This window comes from Euprymna scolopes, chromosome 13, assembly GCF_053919585.1.
Source record: "Euprymna scolopes isolate OS-2025 chromosome 13, ASM5391958v1, whole genome shotgun sequence".
Lineage (NCBI taxonomy): Eukaryota > Metazoa > Mollusca > Cephalopoda > Sepiida > Sepiolidae > Euprymna > Euprymna scolopes.
Genome location: NC_136494.1, coordinates 94774735 through 94799516, shown reverse-complemented (window position 1 = coordinate 94799516; position 24782 = coordinate 94774735). Strand labels below are relative to the sequence as shown.

The following is a 24782-nucleotide window of genomic DNA, read 5'->3' as shown; positions in this document are numbered from 1 at the left end:
ACTCCTACAAGGATTTTAGAGATAGACCTTCATCCCAAAGATACAACTGTGGAATTTCCATGGGTCCTGCTAATAGATTATTTTTTTTTTTTTTTTTACAATTTTTCAAATTTAAAATCATAGTCATTCTTAAAAGATTAGACATTGTATGGAATTTTAATTGGACTGAATTTACATATGAAAAAATGGAAAAATAATATATAAATGATTTAATTGGCAAGCTTCTTAAGTATTTTCTAATAGTACACGGGAGAATGGATACTTAATTTAAAGGTTATAAAAATAATAAAAATAAAAATTGTTCCCATGGAAGTTAAGAATGGGATAAAATAAAAGCATGAGATGAATAGATGGATCAGCGGCATGCCCTTACTTATCCTCTCGCAGACCAACCTCCCTACCCCCTATTCCAAATGAATTACTTCTCTGTGTCCCCCTCCCTAACCTAAGATAAGATTCTCTCTTTGTAGGTAATATAAGAGAATGACTTTGTATCTTGAGTTGAAATTGCGAGGGAAATTCTTGGCTTGAAGACATAGTCTCCATAAAACGGGTGATTACAGAAACATGTATGCATATATGTAGCCATCAATGTTTGTATAAATAAATTTAGTATAAATAATTTAATACGTTTGTATTGTTAAAAGCAAACCTATTTTTTTTCTTTACCAACAATATAAGAGGGAAAAATCTATACCTTCAGATCACAGCTTAAACTATCCTTTTTCCAGGTCCACTTAGCAGGCTTGGGCCCAGCCTGGTCCAACTCAAAGGTACATAACACCAATTCTTTTTTCCATGCAGTGATACATGAGACTGCTTTCTCATAACATTAATGTATGGACATGTACGCATGCACTTGTGTTTATTTATCTATGTAAAGTAGCTGTCAAATTGTGTCCAAGTAAAGTCATTGCCAGTTCATCACAGCTTGGGATTTTTAATAGACGTTGTGGCATCAATATGAATTTGAAATAGCAAAACATTTCAAAATATTTTAATATGCAGGCATTGGATACTTAGCTAGCAATGTATATATTTTTTTAATTTAATTTTTAATTTAATTTTTTTTTTTTACTTTTATTCATTCAAAACAAGGTATATTATCACTAATGTTTAAGGGGCTACTATGATATGATCCAGATTTATAGAAGAGTAAACTGATTGGGAGTTATGCAGAAAGATGTTTGTTCACATTTGTATTCAAATTTATACACGTTGATATGGTCAGGAAAGCAGGGAACAGGAAAAGAATTACCAAGGCAAGCGGTTCGAGGTAAGAAGCTATTAGAGTTTATGGCATCTGGGGATTTCTATGGTGAAAGGGTGACATTTTGCTGCTGGTCGTGTTGGTTGGGACTATTTTCTTTAAGAGAATACAAATGCAGTAAGTTCATTGGAGTACATTCCATGGAAGTACTTACAAAATTGCAATGGTGCGACTGTGGCTGGAGCTTAGCAGACAATGCGGGATCTATTTGGTTAAAAATTCTTGTTTGCACTCTGTTCAAGAGAGAATGCCCATCCTTAAGTTCGAAAAAACATTTTCATTTGTCTAGCATGCTTTAGGTTGGAATTGCATTTTTATTTATCTTTTATGATTTAGGTAGAAACAGTATTTTCATTTGTCTGACAAGCTTAAGCTTGAAATACTATTTTCATTGGCCTGTTGTATTCTAGGTTGGAATGGAATGTTCGTTAGTCTGTCATACTTCAGGTTGAAATGTAATTTTTAGTAGTCTGCTATGTTTAAGTTTAAAACAGTTTAATTTGTCTGCTATGGTTAAATTTGAAACAGCATTTTCATTAATCGGTCATGCAACAAAAGCATTCTATTTATTTGTTATGCTTAAGGTTGAAATAGCATTTTCATCATTAATGGATGTAGACATTTTAATTTGTTTTCCATGTATTTTTCTGATCATGTATGCCAACCACGTTTCCAACATGAGAATAGATTTCATTCTTGAATTGAGAGCAATTATCGTATACCGTATAAGAATTATTTACTGGGAATATTGAAATGTTAAAAGGATCCCTACGGTGGGCAATGAATCAATGAACCCAGCTATGTTTCTCTGACTTTAACAATGCTCATGCATTATTGGAGGATGACAAGGGGTCAGTACAATTCTGAACAAGCAGGGTTCCATGATTTTCTTTTTCAACATGACGTTATTCACAACGGCTTCATCCCCCAGGGTCAGACTTTCAATGCTAAGCTCATTTGCATTCTGAGATGGGAAATTGTGCTCAAATGGCCGGAACTGAACTGTAGTAGAAGGCATTGTATATTTACAATATTCTTCAAAAACGCCATTCTGAATGTCACTCTACTATTGATCAACTCACTGTAACATATTAAATGGCCTTTTGCCAGTTCCAGCAGGTTTTGAGTAGGGGTTTGGTATCTGGCTTTGATAGAGGCCATTTTAAACGATGATAGCATCTTACGGTATTGCCAAAAAAAACACACCAATATCTCTCTCTACTATTATATAAAAGGAACTTTGTCTGTGAATTCGTTCCCTATGAACTCGAAAATGGCTAGCCCGATTTTTATAAAATCGCACACAAAGGTACTTTATGTGCGTGGAAGTGTTCTTAGATAGGTTTTGTATCGGAATGTCTTCCATAAGTATTGATAATCGATAACTGAAATAATTTGATGAAAAAAAAAACGATTTTGACCGAAGTTAACACCTTACACAGCCTTACACCACAAGTGCATTTCGGAATTTTTATTATCACACTAGCCGAAAGGTCCAACATATAAAATTTACAGTCTTTGATATGAGAGGGGCACGTTCGAAATGAATGTTTCTCTTTAGAGCACAAGTATGATACTTGACTTTTGCATTTTAAACTTTAATTCAAGCCATTATATATAAAAAATAATTTTATAAAATCAACAGTAGGTTCTCTACAGAGCAATGTAGACTACAGTGTATTGTGAACTACAGGGTGGAATAATAAAAATGTCACTCTAGAAAAGATGGTATGATTCCATTTCTGTTTGATTAAAACCAGTTTTCTTTTTGTTGCAGGCTATCTACTAGTTGACCAGTTTGATACAAATCCCAAGAGCGATAGGCGCCTTCTATCATGTGTGAAAGTGACACTATGTTTAATGAGCAAGATCGGAAATGCTCCACTGTACAACTCATGCTCTCTACCGATCCAAGTTATAACAACAGGACCATTGCCAGCACCCTCAAAATGCAAATCTGGAGGGTTCAACGCTGGAGGGTTCAACGCTGGAGGGCACAGCTTAGCGCATCAAATTACCCTTTCTCTTTGTTTTTTTACATAAGCAGTAATGTTTTGCTACACAGTCATGAACATGCTTTATCGCCTGAAGAGGTCTCTAGTTACTGGTAACTAGCTGATTGATTACTGCTTATGTAAAAACAAATAAAGAGTATATATAACGTTCTCTTTCTAAAGTGCTCGATGCTGAGTAGAGCTTTTATAAATAAAGTTATATAAACATCAAAAAGAACTTACACGGATTCAAAAAAATTTGAAAAAAAATTTGAATTTTAAATTGGAGGCTGTGCCGTTATTATGCCCCCCTCCATCAATCATAAGTATATAGGGAGGGGGGCATAATAACGGCACAGCCTCCAATTTAAAATGTAAATTTCTTTTTCAGATTTACAAAAAAAAAATGCATTAAATTTAATCCATATTGATTAGAAACCGAGTAAATAAGATTCCCTGAATTACAATTTTGGAATCTCGATGAGATGTGCTAACATCAAACGGTTGGTGAATCCGTGTAAGTTCTTTTTGATGTTTATGTAACTTTATTTATAAAAGCTCTACTCACGCATCGAGCACTTTGGAAAGAAAACGTTTTTTTCTTGTTTTGTTTTTTTTAGTTTATTTAATCAATATACTTGAACTTATACATGTTTATTTAGGCAGAATTTTTACATTTATGCAAGTTTTGTGAAACAGTATAGACTCATTCTCTTGCAAATCTTTTCGAGCAGTAGAATAAACTTCTTACAGTCAAGTTGACACTTGCTTTAGAGGAAGCCATCAGAAATGTTCATGGTGCTACACAATTAATTTCAAGTCCTCCAGGGATCATCTTCAGGTTATATGAATCACAAGGAACTTGTATGCGTGGATTGTGAATAATTTTATTGTGAATTTATGGTAAAGTGGTGGACATATGTTGTAAGCAGCCTTTGAGATTTAAAAAAAAAATCAGGGTGAGGAAAAATTTACTCGCCCCAAAATATTTTTACTCATCCGACTTTGTATTTGTTTCAGTCAATAATAGTAAATAATTTTACAACAATTCAAGAAATTACCGTGTGTATAATCACACAGACGTAGCTGGTAGCGCCACATATAGCTTCTCTATATCTCATTCCCTATCTCAATTGGTTACATTTCCGACACGTTTCCCAGACCAGCACGATCAACATGCCTCACTTCTAGATCTCTTTCTGACAACGGTTCCCAATGACTGTACAACAAATGCCCACAGCCCACTCGGGAATGCTGATCACGCTGTGATAATGGTAGAAATCAGCCTAAATTCTCGCCCTAAAACTGAAGACCCACTACTCAAAACAACGAGGTATTACAAAAAGGCTGATTGGGAAGCCATCAGGGAGCTCATCAGAGATGCCCCATGGCAAAATATCTTTACTCTTCCAGCGGAACAGTGTGCAAATGAGACAACTGAATGGTTCAAAACTGCTATTGAAGCACATGTTCCCGCACGGAAATACTATAGCAAGCCCCACTCCCCCCAATGGTTTACTTCTGCTTGTGCAGCTGCCATTTGTCAAAGGCAGCATGCGTTCCGCAGATTCAACCGACATAAGTCCAGCTCAAATAAACAGAAGTTTATAGAAGCTAGAAATAATTGTAAGAGAGTGATAGACACAGCTAAGTCAGATTACTCTGAAACCACCAGAAAGCGCATCGAAGCACAGAAATTAGGAACCCGGGATTTTTGGAAAATCTACAACAGCGTAGTTAATAATGGACAGTCAATTATTCCCCCACTAACAAACAATCATGAGGTTGCTTGCACGGCAACTGACAAGGCTAATCTGCTTGCCAGTCGGTTTGCCTCAAACTCCACACTGAACTCGGTACACCACTCACTCCCTGATTTTCCTCTGCGAACAGACGCCACACTTGACGATTTGAAAATCACCCCTTCTCAGGTACATGCTATTATAAAAAACCTAGACACCTCTAAAGCATGTGGACCAGATCTCATCCCGGCTGTGCTATTAAAAAAATGCTCTGCCGAGGTTGCTCCAGTTCTGTCCAAACTTTACAATAAATGCCTTAACGAATCTTGTTTTCCCGACTGCTGGAAAACCGCCTCTGTGGTACCAGTCTTCAAGAATTCTGGTGAAAGAACTGACCCACTAAATTATCGCCCCATTAGCCTCCTCCCGCTTTTCGCCAAAATATTTGAGTCCTTAGTTAATCAAGTCCTAGTCCAGCACCTAACAGCTGCTAAACTCCTGACTGACAAACAATATGGATTCAGGCAAGCCCGTTCAACAGCAGATATCTTAACTGTAGTTTCTGAACGTATATACCGTTCATTGGATAAAACAGGGGAGGGTAGAGCGGTGGCCCTTGATATATCTAAGGCTTTTGACAGGGTATGGCACGATGGTCTTCTAAGGAAAATTAGATCATATGGAATCACTGGAAGAATTCATAACGTAATTAAATCCTTCTTAAGTAATAGAAAAATCAAAGTTGTCCTCGACGGACGTACATCCAAACAATATGACATAAATGCGGGAGTGCCTCAGGGGTCTATCCTTGGACCTCTATTGTTCCTGATATTCATAAACGACCTCCCTGATAATATTGTTTCGGAGATGGGTATATTTGCCGATGACACCACTCTCTATAACAGATATGAGGGGAAAACAAATGAACACATATCCAAGAAAATGGCAGAAACACTAGAGGATGACCTCCAATCCGTAGTGGAATGGGGCCAAAAATGGTTGGTCTCATTCAATGCTGCTAAGACTAAGCTTGTTTCATTCAATAACTACAAGAAACCTTCTCTACCACCAATAGCAATGGCCAAGAACACATTGCCTGAAAGTACTTCTTTTAAACTCCTCGGCCTAACGTTTACAGGGAATATGAACTGGAATAGATACATTGAGAGCATTGCCAAGGCTGCTGCAAGGAAGGTTGGCTCCCTCTACCGTGCTAGAAAACTACTTACGCCTGCCAGTATCCTATACCTCTATAAGGCAACCATTCGCCCATGTATGGAGTACTGTTGTCACATCTGGGCTGGTGCATCTGCTGCTTGTCTCTCGTTCCTGGACAGGGTTCAAAAAAGAGTCGCCAACCTGATAGGTCCTGAACTGTCATCTAGGCTTCAGCCTCTGTCCCATCGACGAGATGTTGCATCCCTCTGCCTGTTCTACAAATACTTTAATGGTGAATGCTCTGACGAACTGCAAACACTTGTACCTCCCCGACAAACCCGACAAGCTACTAAGTCTCATCCCTTTACAGTGGAGATCCCTAGGTGCAAGAAAGCCTTTTACTCCAATAGTTTCTTCCCCAGAACTGCGGGTCTTTGGAACTCCCTTCCGGGATTCTGCTTTCCCAACTGCAATGATATGCAGAAGTTCAAGTGTAATGTTAACAAACATCTTTCTACTCTTCTCCCTTCATAATGACCCCGCTAATTAATTCCCTAATAGTAGCCCCCTGCTTCAAAGTGGCACTGTGCCTTGTTTGGGGTGAAAATTGAATTAAAAAAAAAAAAAAAAAAAAAATCTAACAAGAAAATATTTTTTTTTTTTTTTTTTTTATTACATTTTCACCCCAAACAAGGCAAATTGCCACTTTGGTGTAGGGGGCTACTATCAGGGGCAACAACTGCTGGGGTACTATGTAGGGATTTGAGCAGCAAGATGTCGGTTCACGTTACACTTGAACTTCTGAACGTCAATACTGTTGGGGAAGCAGGGACCTGGAATGGAATTCCAGAGTCTAGCGGTTCTGGGGAAGAAACTATTGGAGTAAAAAGATCTTTTACATCTAGGGATCTCTACAGTGTGGGGGTGGGATTTAGCAGTCTGTTGGGTTTGTCGAGGGTGCTCACGTCGTGGGGGCACAAGTGATTGCAGTTCGTCAGAGCATTCACCACTAAAATACTTGTAGAAAAGGCAGAGGGATGCAACATTTCGTCGATGGGACAGAGGCTGAAACTTAGATGCCAGTTCAGGGCCTATCAGGTTTGCGACTCTCTTTTGAACCTTGTCAAGGAGCGAGAGACTAGTAGCAGATGCACCAGCCCAGATGTGGCAGCAATACTCCTACATGGGCGAATAGTGGCCTTATAGAGGTACAGGATACTTAATATTTGTTTAACTCTTGTAAATCAACTAGTTTATTACTACAAACATTTCAGTAAATATTCAACAAACCGTTAAAATACAACACCAGTTTCTTTATATAGCATCATTCATATAATTGTTCCATAGAAATAAGAATTATTTCTTAGGATGCTTGACGGAACGATCCGTTTTTTCCTTTTTCAAATGTTCGTCTTTACTTTTGTAAGCATGAAGTGTATGTAGTCGAAGAATTTTTTTTCCAAATGAATTTGAAAATCAGAGAGCTAAATCAAGGCGACATTTTGACTACACACTGAATGTGTAAATTTGACCTCTTGTTGACCTTTAGCGTGACCACCCTTTTTTCAATATGATATTCCAAGGTCTCACAGCTAGAGATGAAAGAATTCACAAATGATGAGACATAGGTCATTCTAAGTCACCGCATATTTGAGGGTCGTAAAATAAATGAGTTTTTCCAGTTTCTTTATTTAAAGAAATTTTATCGAGTGATTTACGGCATTTAGTTGCCCCAAGAAATTTTCAATCAACTATGGTGACTGGTCCTGTAAAGTCTGGTTGTAAGTATACTATATAGGTAAAAAACATAATTTATCATTATCTACAAATAGTAACCTAAAGTGGGTGTGGGACATGAATACATTTTAAGGTGTTAAAATATAGAGCAAGTATCAGATAGATTTAATAAAACTTGCATTGTGACACCCTGCACTGATGATTCAAAACCGCCTCAAAAGGATAAAAACACTAGTGTCTGTAGGTATTTAATTATTATTATAGTAAATAATTATGTCAGCCCCTTTAGGAAATTCGTTTCTTATCGTTCAGCACTTTCAGTTGAAATAAAGTTGGTCAATTTAGCTCGGATGTGCAGATCATCATATAATGATTAGATCACTCTGACAGACGTTAAAAAAAACATTTAAAAATAAATGTTTAAATTTCAACAGTATTTCTCACGGTTAACGGTGGCCGAATGGATTAGGTCCTTGCTAATGAAGTCAGAGATGGCTTCTGATGCCAGGTTCGAATTTATTGACCGGTTTTTATCGTGACACCCTGCACTGATGATTCCAAAAACACTAGTGATTCTGAACACTAGTGTCTGTAGGTATTTAATAATTATTATAGTATATATATATATATATATATATATATATATATATATATATATATATATATATATATATATATTCTATTACAGGAGTTCAGATTTCGAATCAAGTGACCAGCACCATCAACAGTGGCTTATGAGAGTTAAAGAGATGTGATCACATGTTGATTCAAAACCGACAGTACCACGTTGTTCTGAACTTATGTACTACAATATATATATATATATATATATATATGTGTGTGTGTGTGTGTGTATATATTATAATAAATCAGTATTCCTGTCTGTTTGTTCACAAGGACGTCATAGCATATATATATATATATATATATATATATATATATATATATCACGCCATTGTGAATAAGCAAACAGACAAAAATACCGATTTATTATATGTGTGTGTGTGTGTGTGTGTGTGTATGTATATATAATTATAAAACTCAAATGACCTTGTAACGGGTGTTGTAACCCAACATCCGGTTTACGACTTCCAGTTTCGCATGTGTACATAAACAAATAATCAATGCGACAATAAAACGTATTGTTTTACTGTGTACGTTTTCAGTGACCCAATTGTTTTTTTTTCGCATTTAAATCATCCAAATAAACAATTGTTAATACTTTCTGCATTTCTTTTACATCGTTCATTTCCGTAATACGTTTAAGTAATTTTTACGCAATTTTCTTACAAATAATTCACTTTAATCCGTTGACAACCATAAAAGCATTTTACAACAGCGATTTACCCACTGCCTTTATTTCTTTTTTAATTTAGTCTCCATTTTTTAATACACCTTTCTTAAAAAACATTCATACATTTTCTTCTACACTGCCAATATAAATTTATAACCCCAAAAATATGCTTTTTTTTATTTGCGTTAACAATAAATAATCAATGCGACAATAAAATGTATTGTTTTACTGTGCACGTTTTCAGCGTCCTAATTGTTATTTTTTTTACGCGTTTAAATTAAAAGATATATCAAAATTTGAATTTAACTTTAAGTATTATGGTATCTGTTCAGTGCAGATTTACTTATAAGTATGGCAAACCACTTATAATTCAAGGGCTGTAAGTTTTGTTTTTTTTTTTGTTTCAAAAATAAACAATTATAAACAGAACGACTCATAGAAATCTATCTATATTCTTTTTTCATTTTAATATACTTTCATAGAAATGTTTCTGTTATGTCACAAAAAACTAGTTTCATTACGTCATAAGTGTCATGCTCATACATTAATTCCATAGCTGATATAACATACTGTCTCAACGGGTCACGGGTAGTCTAGTATATATATATATATATAATTATAAATAATCATTTAATACTTACAGACACTAGTGTTTCATCCTTCCGAAATCATCAGTGCAGGAAGTTATTCAAGCTTTGTTAATCTGTTTCATCGTATATTCAGTGGGACTAAACGAGTGAGTACTTGAAATTGAAATTGATGCGTCTGAAAAGTAACAGGACTGGGTTTACTGTGTGAGCTATGAGCATAAGAGAGATAATAATGTTGTGTTAGAATTCACATCAGATTTGAAAACAAACAATGTTGTAGTCAACTGAGAAGCAACCTTGCAGTATTTTATTCCAAAGGTGGGAAGTTCTAGGAAAGAAACTTTCCAAGTTTCGTTTAGTTTTAAGAAAGCTCCAGAAGAATATGATTTTTTACAGCTGAATTTTAACAAGTACTCAGGTTCAACCCTCGGTGCAGGCAACACTCAAAACACAATTGCAAATTACTAAGGACTTCTAATCAGTCACAGGTGATGGGACAAGAACATGCTACCCACGTGAATTAAATAAAGAGTTCCATCCAAAATTCTATGCAGACTTCCATGTTCGACAGAAAGGTTATCAAGTTCAAGAAGATATACCTGGAGAAGGTCAGAAGTTACATCGACTGAAATGTTATGAAAATAATACTCAAGATGAGAACAATAGTCTGAATAATCCAAATAATATGACTAACCAATCCTCATCTCAAAAATTTAGAAACAGATAATATAAAGTTTGTTCGTATTATTTGGATTCTTTGAATTACTGTTCTTACCTTGAGCGTCATTTTCACAACATTTCGGTCGATGTAACCTCCACCTTCTTTAGGTGTATCTTGTCGAACTCGGAAATTTTTCTATCAACCTCAGAAATCCACGCAGAATTTCAAATGCCACCCTTTCTTTATAATCCAAAAAGATAGCATGCTCTCGTTCAGTTAGAATTCCTAAGTAATTTGAAATCGTATTTTGAATGTTGCCCGCACTGAAGATTGAATCTTCAGCCTCCAGAAGTGTGTGACTTATAATTGAATTTTAATAAGTACTCAGATTCAATCCTCAGTGCAGGTGATACTCAGAATATAATTGCAAATTACTTAGGATTCTATCCAGTAATAGCTGATAGAACAAAAGCATGCCACCCATGTAGATTAAATTAAAAAGGTTAAAAGTTACATCGACTGAAACGTTGTGAAAATAATACTCAGGGTGAGAACAGTAGTCCGAAGAATCCAAATAAAATGAATAATCAATCCTCATCTCAAAAATTCACAAACAGAAAACATAAAGTTTGTTGTGTGGAATCCAAATAAATTGTTTGTAATACACAGATCCCATTACTTTTCAGACACACCTTGTATGTATATATATATATATGTGTGTGTGTGTACATTATTATATTGATATGAGCGTCATTAAAACACAGCCAATATTTGTTGTTATGGAAGCCACGGAGGAATCGTTATAGAAGGGATAAATCAATATCGAATGAATAAGTTCTGATTGGAAGGACATTATAGATAATAAATAATTCAAAAACCAAGTAAAACGAAATCTATAAAACAAACAAAAAAATATATCAAAATTGAAATATTAAATATTTTTCTCTGTTTATTTTTCTTTTTCATCTCTGTTTCCGCTCTTTAATGGAAGCATATATCCAATTAGCTTTCTATAAATTAACAAATGTATTATAAGGAGTCAGAATTAATGCAAAAGTACCGAATATGACTGAATCCCGGGAGGAAAATTATTTGAAAGATTATTTTGCATTTGAGCCAACATTTTAAATAAAGCTTCTCATTGATCTTTCCATGTTAATTTAGGCATGGATATTCTGTTTAAACTGTTTCCGTCAGTAAATAGTTAACGATCGAACTCAGCACTATGGGATGCAATGGAGGCAAGGTAACTTAATTCATGTGTGTTTTGAAACCAAATTCTGATCTACACCAAACAACTGCAATACAGTTTCTATTTATTTGCTTCCCCACGAGGGCAGAGTTAGACACAAGGTCATTTCTTTTTAATGTAGAGAGAAATCCAGTTCTCCAAAAAGGGGAACTTTAGATTAGAACAAATATTAAAATTGCCTCCGTCTAGAAAGATTTTTCCTTCACTGATTCAGGACAAAACAAAGATAAAGTGTAGTATCAAAACTGATACTACACTTTGCTCCTGACAAAAACGCCAAGGAACAGTAACACAGTTCGGAGGGGGGGGAGGGGGAGACATATTTGCCTGTCACACTCTTATAACTACGTTTTATAGATTCAATTCATTGTTGTTATAAAAATCTCAGACTCATCTATATAATAACAAGCTAAGGCAATTAATGTTCGTACATACGTTATCACCCATCACCTTCTTTTTTTAATGTTGTCGTGTTAGTATTTGAATAATTGACGAGGAAGACACAGTAACAGGTAATTAAATATGTCATTGTGAGAAATAGAAATCTGTTGGTTTTTTTTTTAATAAGTAAAAAAGCTGACGTCTATCAAGACACTAGCGTGTCGCCTCTTTATTTTCATGTTGGATTTTATTTCTCTTTCTCTTTCTTCCCTCTCTCTCACTTAACCCTTTTTCTCTCTTTTCTGATTCCCTTTCTCTGTCTTGTCCCTGCCTTTCTTTTCTCTCTTATGACAGTTCCCTCTGAAAACTGAAAATCGTAATTTTGGTATGAAGACTAACAGTTTGTTTCAATTAATAATTTAATGATCAAATAATCCCGTAACAATATAGACGTCATTATTATAGTATTGTTTGGTCATTAATTTATTAAACCAAAGTTTTATAAAACTAGAATTAATGTGGTTAAGATAATATTGTTTCAATGGCAGTTATTTTAAAGCTGGAAAAAAAGTTCAAGATAAATCGTATCTGTCATATCTGTTGCAATATTATGTAGTTTCGATTACAGACGTTAGATTTCCATTATAAGATGGGAAATATCATCTCGCTACAGTTTGGTTTGACTCACATCATCTCTTTTGTGGCCAGTTAACCTATTAGCGGCCGAATTAAGAAAAAGTTTTGGATGTAAATGTAAATCTTCTTTTGAACACTCTATTAATGGGATGCTGGAGAGTAATGGGTTTATGCTGAAGTGCAATATTTACTGCTAACTTTTTTTTTTTTTTAATTATATTTTCACCCCAAACAAGGCACATTGCCACTTTGATGTAGGGAGCTACTATCAGAGACATAAGTACAGAGGTACTATGTAGGGAGTTGGGCAGCAAGATGTCAGTTCACATTACACTTGAACTTCTGCATGTCAGTACAGTTGGGGAAGCAGGAACCCGGAATTCCAAAGTCTAGCAGTTCTGGGGAAGAAACTACTGGAGTAGAAGGCTCTCTTACATCTAGGGATCTCAACTGTGAAGAGGTGGGCTTTTGCTGCTTGTCGGGTTTGTCGGGGGTATTTACGTCGAAGGGGTACAAGTGCTTGCAGTTTGTTGGAGCATTTACCTTTAAAGTACTTGTAGAACAGGCAGAGTGATGCTACATTTCGTCGATGGGACAGAGGCTGAAGCTTAGATGACAGTATTATTATATTCATTATATACGATTAGTTAAACACAAGTTACTATTTAACATAGCTGAAAAGGGAGAATTGAAGATTCAAACCTTTCCTAAGAGTACGAATGCATATTGAACACAAATAGATGCGACATGAATTGAATTTTGCATCTTATCCTGGTTCCATTTTCCATTGAACGAGCCACACAACTCAGTATGAAATATTTCTTTTTTATATTTAAGAAATGTGCCATTGTACAAATAAAAATGAAAAAAAATATATTGTCTATTGAGTCGCATTATCACTTCTCATTATTTGTGATGCTGGCATGATTTGGAAATCATAAATTCAGAAAGAAAATGAAGCAGAAGGAAGGCTGAAAGTGAATTCAATTAACTTAGTAAACTATATGAATTTCCTTTCGCATTTACATGAAGCAAAGCTAGCCTTAATAAAAGTGTGGGCTATTATTACTAGCTATGTACAGCAGTTGCCGGCGTTTATCCTCGGCACCACTGCTATCAGAGTATAGTGTAATGTGGCCGTTACTTTTTAACTTTGTAGATACATTTCAAACCTCTCGGACCCACACATTGTCTGATACCGTCGCAAAGGAACAAACAAATGAAACAAGAAAGAAATAAAAATCCAACTCGGCACTTTTTAAAAATGCAATTGAAATACATTTATCTGTGGTTCTTCCAAAACAACACATCTCATTATGTTTCCAAAGTCTTTTCGCACACACATGTGCTTTTTTAAAAGTCTCCATCCCTCCCACTTGACACCGGCCCCAGCCAGAGCCTTCTTACCCTCAACGCATGCACATTTGCTTAATTTGCATATGTGCTAAGACGACTGCTGCTGCTAATATTTTTGCTATCCAGCTATCCTACAGCTGCTGCTGATTTTTTCACACACGCCCATACACACTATGTTACTATAAGAGCATGTTGCTTCATTACAATAGGCCATTATTGAAATTACTTTTTCCCTGTTGACTGTTGTTGCTCCTGCACAGTTTTAGGAGATTTTCCTTATCTCCTTGAGCAGGGATAAGTGCCTAATCAGGGAATGCTGACGGGGTTGTCTAAGTATTTTTTTTGTAGGTCAAAGTGCTTTCCCTCTAGGGCATTGGCTCTTCAATTCCACTTTCTGATCCTTGTGTCACATCATCCCACTGTGAGAGGGAATAGACATCTGTGCAAAAGTTTCTTGGCCTTTTGGCTAGATATGAAGTGTAGTATGTATTGTGATGGCACATTGAGTCTATTCTGTCCTCGGTCAGTGAAGGATAAGTCCTTCTAAACTGAGGCAATTGCTATTTTGCAGAGTTAGGGGGGGGAGTGAGATGGATTTTCAAATTCATTATAATCGGCATAGTGTTTAACGTTGCTCTCGTGGGGAGGAAGTAAATAGGATTACTTATTATGTACTATTTACAAACTCTAAATCGCTTCTAACAAACAGGTTTACGGAAGCATGCAACCATATCATTCTATTGGGTGTGGTGGGTAGATAGAATTATATTATTCTTCACTGTTCTCCAAATCCTCCTCCTCACCATCCCCATCATCACCAAAATATAACCCATCTCTAGTCGTAAATGCTTTCTTTTTTTTAAGAGTAGAATCTATTTCATCCAACACTTATCGTTAGCAAGTTTTTGGCCTTGGAGTAGTATTTTAGCTGTTTTTAAAATTTTTAACTCCTTTCATCAAGTGGCTTTGTCTGGTCCGATTTCAAAGTAGTGTTTACAAAACATATTTTTAACTTAGAGGAACATTTTTTCCTTTTAATGTTTTAGACTTTTTTTTTATATTCCCCCTAAGCTGCTCAAATTACATGCCTAAATATCACAGGAATAAAGAATCAGCACGAGCCACTTGTCATACATAAATAATTGAAAGTCCTATGCTTCATGCATAGAAATAATTAAAATGGTCACAATACATAGAAATAATTAAAATGGTCACCATAAAATAATTAAAATGGTCACCATAAAAAACATTAAAATGATCACTATAAAAATAATTAAAATGGTTACAATACATAAAAATAATTAAAATGGTCGCCATAAAATAAAGAAAATGATCACTATAAAAATAAATAAAATGATCACTATAAAAATAATTAAAATGGTCACCATAAAAATAAATAAAATGATCACTATAAAAATAATTAAAATGGTCACTATAAAATAATTAAAATGATCACTATAAAATAAATAAAATGATCACTATAAAAATAATTAAAATGGTCACCATAAAATAAATAAAATGGTCACAATACATAGAAATAATTAAAATGGTCACTATAAAAATAAATAAAATGATCACTATAAAAATAATTAAAATTAATAAAATGGTTACTATACATAAAAATTAATAAAATGGGCACCATACATAAAAATTAATAAAATGGTCACTAAACATTAAAAAATGAAATGGTCACTATAAAATAAATAAAATGTTCACCATACATAAAAATAAATGAAATGGGCACTATACATAAAAATAAATAAAATGGTTACCATAAACCCGGATCTCCAACTTCTAACGTACACCCCCACTACCAGGTCTCCTTCTCTAACATCAGGGATCTACGTTCTAACCTTCCAGAAGTTGAAACCCAATTACAGGAGACTAAACCAGGCATATTATTTCTAAGTGAAACTGGCATTGGAGAGACGATTTCCCTAGATGAGTTCGTAATTAAAGGATACTCTAATTTAACTTCCAAATCTGATCCCCAAGATCGCCATGGGCATGGAATATGTACCTATATAAAAGATGGCTTTCCATGTGGTAGGGACATCTCCAGAGAAGATCCTAACTTACCCTATATGTTTCCGGGTTGCACTAGCTCAAACTACAGCATTTATATTTGCTCTCTATGGCCCCGCCCCCCACTATAGCGGAGTTACTATCTTTAAAAGCATATCTGAGAAAATTGACAACGTCCTATCTGCTTATCCTTCTGCTAATATTCATGTCTGTGAAGACTTCAATTTTCACAATGTGGAATGGTTAACTCACTCAAACAAGACCGATGATGAAGGGAGGTTCTGTCACGATTTCTCCATTGCTTATGACCTCACTCAGATTGTTCACGAACCCACCCGTGTTCCCGATACTGACAGCCAGTATGCAAGTCTCGTAGACTTCTTTCTCACAACTTGTCCTGAACTGTGTTCAGCTTCTGTTCTGTCTCCACTTGAATCTTCCGACCACTCAGTTGTATCAGTTAAGATAAAAATAAAATGCAATAAGTCCCCAGATGTACCTCTCCATCGTACAGTATATCGATACTCTATGGCTGACTGGGATAGCTTCCGCACATTTATATCAGATCTACCTCTGCATTCCATGTTTAAAAAGGATGTGTCCTCTATAGTATCAGACCTGACAGAATGGTTAATTGTAGGTATAGACCGTTTTATATCCTCGAAAAATTCCAGCAAAAATCTAACAGCCAGCCGTGGTTCTCTCCAGAATGTGCTGCTGCCATTGCACATAGAAATTACCTTTTCCATTGCTTCCAACTTAATAGATGTTCTGAGACTAAAGCCACTTTCAGAACTGCCAGCAACCACTGTAAAAAAAAGTAATAAAGAACGCAAGAGAGTTGTCTTCACAGTCCGTCAAGTCCAAAGTAGCTGAGCAGTGGCTTGGTTCCCATCAGTTTTGGCAAATAACAAACAGAATCCTGAACAGAAGCATGTGCTCTATCCCAACTCTCATAAATGGACCTGAGGTAATCTCATCAGCATCAGACAAAGCAAAACACTTTGCCAAGAACTTTGCAGCTAATTCTAACCTTTGCGACTAAGGCTGCCAACATCCAATATTTCCTCCTGTATCAGAAAACATGCTATGTGATATACAAATATCTGTACGTGATGTTGCCAAGTTAATCAAAAACCTTGATTCCAGTAAAGCAACCGGTCTTGACGGTATTCCAATTATATATTATAAGTACTCAAAAGACTTCAACCAGAACTTGCGCCCATCCTTACAAAACTGTTTAAACGTTGTCTTAAGGCGAATTGCTTCCCGTCACCCTGGAAAATCTCATCAGTATGCTTCATATTTAAGAATTCAGATGATCGGTCATCTCCCTCACAGTACAGGCCAATAAGTCTCCTGTGTGTCATAAGTAAGTTGCTGGAATCTGTGTTAAATAGAGAAGTAATCAACCATCTTAGCAAAAATAACCTTCTTAGTGACACGCAATATGGTTTCCTTTCTGCTAGATCTACAGCAGATGTGCTTACAGTTATATCTCATATGATTAGCAAATCCCTCGACGGAGGTTACGTTTCTAGGGCAATTACTCTTGACATATCAAAGGCCTTTGATAGAGTATGGCATAAAGGTTTACTTCACAAGATCTCCAGCTATGGTATAGCTGGAAATGTCTTCTCAATTATTTCTCTCTGATAGATTCATAAGAGTAGTGGTTGATGGACAGAAATCAGAAGCTCACAGTATTAATGCTGGAGTCCCTCAGGGGTCCATCCTGGGCCCAAATCTCTTCCTGATCTACATTAATGATCTTCCAAATCACATCCTTACATCATTTGTAGACATGTATGCTGATGACACTACTATCTATGGTAGCACATCTAAGACCGTAAACGACCAAGTTCTCTCTGAATCTCTCTCCTATGATCTTGAGCAAGTGGTACAATGGGGAAAGAGGTGGCTTGTTACTTTTAATGCATCTAAAACCAAGCTTTTATCTTTACATCATTAACGCTCTGATCCCCATCTGGCATCAATTGAAATGAATGGCTCATGTCTTGGGGAGTCCTCATGATTTGACAAGCTTCTGGGCTTGACCTTTACTCCTGATCTTAAATGGAACACATACATTAAATCTGTTGCCAAGGCCGCTGGAAAAATGGTGGGATCCTTCTATCGATCCAGTAGATATTTCACTGCTGATGCAATTCTCTATCTATATAAGAGCCAGGTACTTCCAAGGATGGAGTACTGTTGCCACATCTGGGCAGGAGCTGCTAGAAAGGACTTATCCTGCCTTGATAAAGTTCAAAATAGACTTCGTAGCCTTGTGGGGGATGTCCTTTTCTCTTTCCTGCAACCTCTTTTTCACAGAAAAGATGTTGCGAGTTTGTCTCTGCTTTATCGTTATTTTCATGGCAGGTGCTAGGCTGAGCTCCATTTTGTGGTCCCCCCCCTCACCAAACTTTCACAAGAAACACCCGTCTAGCAGAAAACATTATCACTAGTTTCCCCCACTCTTTATCTGTACTTAAACCTAAGCGTAGATTCCGTGATCAAAGCTTCTTTCTTAGAACTGCACGCCTATGGAATTGTCTTCCGTTTTTCTGCTTTCCAGCTGACTACAATATGGTTGCCTTCAAGTCTAACGTAAACAAGTTTTTGATGAGCCGTTCCATATAAGTTAAGAAATTTACCGAAACGTCACTACTAACAGTTACTACATTGTCCAATTTCTACTGTACACTCTTTAACCCTTATCCTCTTGGCCTTGATAAGTGATGATGCCTATGTAAAAAAAATAACTAAATAAATAAAAATAAATGAAATGATCACCGTACATAAAAATAAATATGATAATATTTTTAAAATTTTATTTGGTTTTCCAAAATCTGTTTTTCTGTTCTCAAAAATATTTTTGGACATTTACTTTCAGTATCGCAGGCTTTCTATTCATGCTGGACGTCCACAGAATGTTCAGAAGCAATATATTGCATATGAAAGATACCGCTGTGGAATTTCCATAGGTCCCACTAGTATAAAAATAAATAATAATTTTATTTTGTTTTATTTTGTTTTCTAAAATCTGATCTTTTCTATTTTTACAAATATTTTTTTTGATATTTACTTTCAGTACTGCTGAAAAAGACGAACCCTGTATTATTCCGCTTCTCAAGGCTGGTTTTAATAAGGTACGTGAATTCAAATGAAAGTAATATCGTTTTTTTTTTAATTACATTTCTGTTGTGGATTTTCAATTTGAATTTTTTTTTTTAGTGTTTCTATATTATAATTATGAAAAAATATTGAATTTCAAGTAAAACAAATGATAGCTATGTAATTGCCATGCCGCAAACAGTAACATGTTCAACAATTATGGAAAACGATAAGGTAGGAAAATATGATAAATGAAAAACATTCTGATAAAGTTTAGATGAGCAATAAAATTTGTCCAACATTTTGAATTATGTTCCTTACATGAACTTAATTATCTCCCTTGTTAACTGATCTCTTTTTTAGTAAGGGTAAGATAGCGATTTCACTTCATTTTATAAATTTCTTTTCTTTTATTAATTATTATTTTTCTAACTGATTGTTTTTCCTAATTTTTGGATATGTTACTGTTTGAGACCTGCTAAATCATAGTAGGTAGCCCTTTCAGACTATTACATCATCCCGACGTGGGAGGAAGATAAACATCTATGACGTCATAAATGGTTTAGGGTGAAGTCATCGATTATTACAGAACATGGGCGAGGAGTGTTTGTTCTTATCGAACCTCAAACTCTGCCAGTTGGTTGAAATGACGTGAATGTAAAGTTATGTATTAGCGGGAACGATTAGCTTCCTTTTAAAAATGGTGTCCAGCAGACGGATACAATGCAATGCGTGACCGTTTTCTTGCTCTTTTTACTCCATAGTAAATTTTGTGCAGATGAGATCTGTATTTATGAATGGTAGGCAAAGTAATGGACACTGCAATGAAGCACGGATGAAACCACGACCACCATGAAGAACATTAGTAAATTTATACGTCTAACATCATGCAAAAAAACAAAAAAAAAAAACAACTGATTTACGCTGAGCAGACACGTTTGGATGAAACGTGTGTGTGCGTGTTTTTATCTTTACTTTATGCAAAGTTTTTCTTTATTTCACAAGATGTGGCAGAGCCCAGAGAAGACATTTCATTCAAAGGTTCATATATATATATATATATATATATATATATATATACGTTGCTTTTTTTTGTTGTTGATTTTTTTTAAACAATATTGAGGTTAGCGTCTTCACCTTGAAGATCGGATTTTTAGGAATTGCCCATTTTTTATTTTTGGACGTAAGCAAATAATATTTTTATTTATTTATTTTTAAAACAGTAAACGATATTACTGTTTTAAAAATAAATAAATATATATATATATATATATATATATATATATATATATATATATATATATTAGTGATGTGACGATTCCGATATTTTCCCAATTCTGATACAATTACATGCTAAAATCCCGATTCTGATAGAATTACCGATCCTGATTATGAATAAATCTCTAAATTTTTAATCATAAAGTTGCTATTTTTCCTGTTTACCATGAAAACACATGTCAAATGTGCTGATATTTTCCTACACGTAAAAACACACTTGTGGAGAGGGGGGGGGGTGATCTATCGATCTTAGTTTTACTGGTTGTCAAAAATCGATAAATATTTGCTATTTTATCATTATTACCAGCAATTATAGATTTTGCTGTAAACAAAATCAAATAAAAAAGTTAATTAAAAGAATCGTTTTGATATCAGAAAAAAAGGCAGAAATTTTTCTGTTTCCAATACCGATTCTGATATCCGCAAATGTTCCGATTTTTCTGATTCCGATTAATTGTCTGAACACTAATATATATATATATTAGTGTTATATTAATCGGAATATAGACTCAGAAAAATCAGAACTTTTGAGAGTATCAGAATTGGTATTAGAATCAGAAAAAATTGTGCCTATTTTCCGATGCTAAAAACGATTCCTTTAATTATTTTTTATTTGATTTTATTTAAAACAAAATCTTTCACTGATATTAATAATAAAATAATCAATGTCTATTCATTTTAATGTAAAGCTAAAATCTGTAGGTTGCTCCCAATAAAAGTGGCTTTATGTTTGCGAAAATATATGCACATTTAACGTACGTTTTTACATTGTTCGGGAAAATAATAACTTTATAGTTCAATATTTAGAGATTTATAAAGAATTGGAATCAGTAATTGTATCAAAATCGGTAATTGTATCGGAATCAGGAAAAATATTGGAGTCGTCCCATGACTATATATATATATATATATATATATATATATATATATATATATATATATATAATCTCCATTTTATAGCTTTTGAAGTGACATTCTTTATGCCCTTTCCTCGGATCACACGATTCTTTGTACCATTTTATCTTCCTATAAAGATTGCGTTTTTAGCTTTCTTTATAAATATTGTATGTTTAGGAATAATGGACCTTTATCTGTCAATAGTTATTGCAGGAATATCACACGGAAATAGCAACAAAAAAAAAATTAAGGTCTAAGAAATACAACCAAGGTTATGGGAATTATAGTGAGAAAGCTGGAATGAAAAGGGCATAGAAATTCTTATTTTGGGGTTTCTCATAGCATAAGACTTTAGGATGATAATAATAAAAAATATCCGAGGATTCTGTATAATTCCTGGTTATATTTAGTATCGATTAGTTTGGTGAGTGTGTTACAAGGAATACTATTTTTTAGATGTTTTTTATGGATTGGCCTCGTTCTGATATCTGAATTTCTTAGTCTTCTTTGTGTAAATTTTGCGATATAGATTAAAAAATGCAGATCCAAGAAAGAATTAAGTTAACCGCGACGAGATAGGAATGCTGAGTCCCTTAACTGTATCTTCAGTAATTACTGCCTTCCATAGTTGTTGTCATCTCACTACGTTTTTGGGTAACTAATCCCTTGACTGACTTTGGTTAGGATTGAAACTGCTATCTTCAGACAATGCTCACCTGGAACTGTAGAGATTCAACGCCTCTATCCACTGCGTCACAGGCCCCAAAGCAAGGCAGTAATTATTGAGGATACAATTAAGAGACTCAGCATTCCTATCCGATCATTGGACAAAAGCCAGAGGAACAGTTGGGTGAAATGTCGTGAGACAACAACAATGAAGATGGGAATAACAGTCTGCAAATAAATAAATAATGAAATAAATATACAAATTACTCATCTCTAAGGATTATAATAATAAAATAAGAAGCCTAATCTTAAGAGATTCATCAAAAACGTTATCTTGATTAATCTTGTTTGGGCATGTTTCCCGGCACCATACTCCAGCTATGTAAAGAAATCATATCAAGAAGATATCGTTCAAGAAAGATCAAGATGATGACGACCAAAGAGATGGGCTGACCAGATACGGATTGAGATTGGCATTCCATTCCTGACAGCTGTTGCTTCTGAGCTTTTGTATGACGAAAGTGACGAAAGACATTACTTACAAAAGCAGTAGCGCCTGACTATAATGTCAGGTGACAGGATCAGGGAAGGAAAAAGAAAAGAAAAATGTTCAGTCTGTAGATGGGTCACATAGCATTAATTTGCATATGAGGGGAATGGCGGCTATGAGAAGGGCGAATTCAGTCGTTGAGTTTTGACAAGAAAGAGAGAGAGAAAGAGAGAACAGACAGACATTGAGAATTACAGTATAAGTGAAAAGAAGTTGGTACGAATTGCGGCGTTGGTGAGACAAAGGTCTAACAAGCTGTTTTTATTTTTTTATACAAACTCTTTCGACATGCTACTTATTTTTTTTTTTTGTTGTTTTTGAATTCTTTAAAATGGCAAAAGTGAAGCTCGACAGTGACATAAAGCTTTTCTACGGCAATGAAAATCTGGTGACTCAAAAAGGTACAGCTTGTTGCGAAACTACAGAAATATGTGATGTGGCTAGCCTTTTACCAATATATTCGAAGATAGAGAGACGCATTCCAACTCTATCTGGAGATAGACGAAGGTTATCAGATGAATATCAACGTGATTGAAGCTTGGTTAAAAGAGGCCTTCATGAACTGTATCTGAAACAAGTAAGTGGGCAGGAATACGGCAACTTGCAGGAATGGCTGGATTCACTGGAAAAGGTCTTGAGATTTCATTGAAGCTAGTATTTATTACAGGTCTCCCCAGCGGCATCTCAGTGAAGTTGTAACAGGCATTAGGTATCAAAACTTTGACTATGGGTGATTTGTCTGATGCAAGCAAGAGTGCTCACACAGGATGCAGCTGAGAACACTGTGGTGAAGGCAAAAGTTCTGTCCACAGTAAATCTCTGAACAGGGATAATCTGTAACAGTGGCCAAAGATTATGCAATGGGACAAGCATCCGAAGATCACACCATAAATTACAATGCTTTAAGTGTAACTAGATCAGCCACCTTGCTGCAGAATGTGAAGAAAAATGCTCTAATAAAAAGACGTCAACACCAGTCTACTTCCCATGCAAGTGAAAAACGAGGTGCATCCAGTCATCCATGTACTTGTCGACAGACGTCTATGCACAGCCCTGGTTGACACCAGCTGTTCCAAAACCCTGATGAACAAACCGATATGCCGTTAGTGAAGATGCCAGACTGTTAAAGTGATAACTGCAAATGAGGTTATGTGATGCTATAAGACCAACCAAGTTAAGCTAACAGTGGGCAATGGAGGTTTTACTCATCAGAGAAAAACTGTTAGGTTTCGACCTTTTACTGGGATTTGATGCCCTTAAAAAGTTGGGGGAATGCATCTGACTGAATCTGATGAGGTTTATTTCTACATGGAAAATACATCCAGGTGTGGTGTGATCAAAATCGATGAGTCAAACTTTAATGCAAAAAGTACTAGCTAAAAAATGGTTGGTTGGTGCCGTATTCAGAAAAAAGAGTTAGGTCCAGCAAAGGCCTTAATTACGTTAACGGCCATAGTACAGACAAAAAAAAAACAAAGTGACATTGTTGACGTTTTTATGGCAAATGCAGATTTATGTGCACAGAAATTGTGGGAATAGTGACGTAAGGACTCAGATGTTAGCATATTGGACCTGAAGAAAACTTTTCTTGAGGGGCATATACACAAATCACTGTGGTCCTTTTAGTGATGTTTATGGGGCAAAGGTATTGCCTCATGCGAATTGAGTTTGACCTGAACATTGCACCAATGATAATGCGATCTATTATGAACAATTAATCTTCCAGGCTATGTTAATACGAGCCACGTCATCATACATTAACAACATTTTTGTCAATTTACATTTCATCTCTGCAGATTGAGTGAAGGAACATTTGGCAAAATTTGGATTGGCCTGTAAATCTCCTGAGTGGCTTCCAGAAGGAGCATGAGTGCTCGGATTGTGCGTTCACAGTGATGGTGGTAGACTATGATGCATATGGAGAGAAGATAATTTAAAATCTTTTCAACTCATGACGCAGTGAAGTATCTTTTCAATATACAGATAGCTGGTTGGTCATTTTCCTCTGGGATGATGAAACGAACGACTTCCTCTTAATAGTACGGTGATGGAAACATTGAACAGGATAAATCAAAATGATCTTGTACAGTGTGTGAACGGAAATGAGTTTATAGTTTGGGTGGATGCAAGCTCACTTTCCACTGAGGTCATGCTAGACGCTGACAGAGACGTCATCAA

The 24782-nt window shown here is 35.4% G+C and overlaps 1 protein-coding gene across 8 annotated transcripts in view; it reads left to right on the top strand.

Annotated features, from left to right (window-relative positions):
• LOC145292090 (high affinity cAMP-specific and IBMX-insensitive 3',5'-cyclic phosphodiesterase 8B-like) overlaps positions 1–24782 on the top strand; it is a 973128-nt gene that overhangs the window by 588111 nt on the left and 360235 nt on the right. For all 8 annotated transcript variants that reach the window (XM_080138173.1, XM_080138174.1, XM_080138172.1 and 5 more), the window contains exon 5: positions 19191–19248. In XM_080138173.1, coding sequence (XP_079994299.1) covers positions 19191–19248 — 58 coding nt within the window. The remainder of the gene's footprint in view (positions 1–19190; positions 19249–24782) is intronic.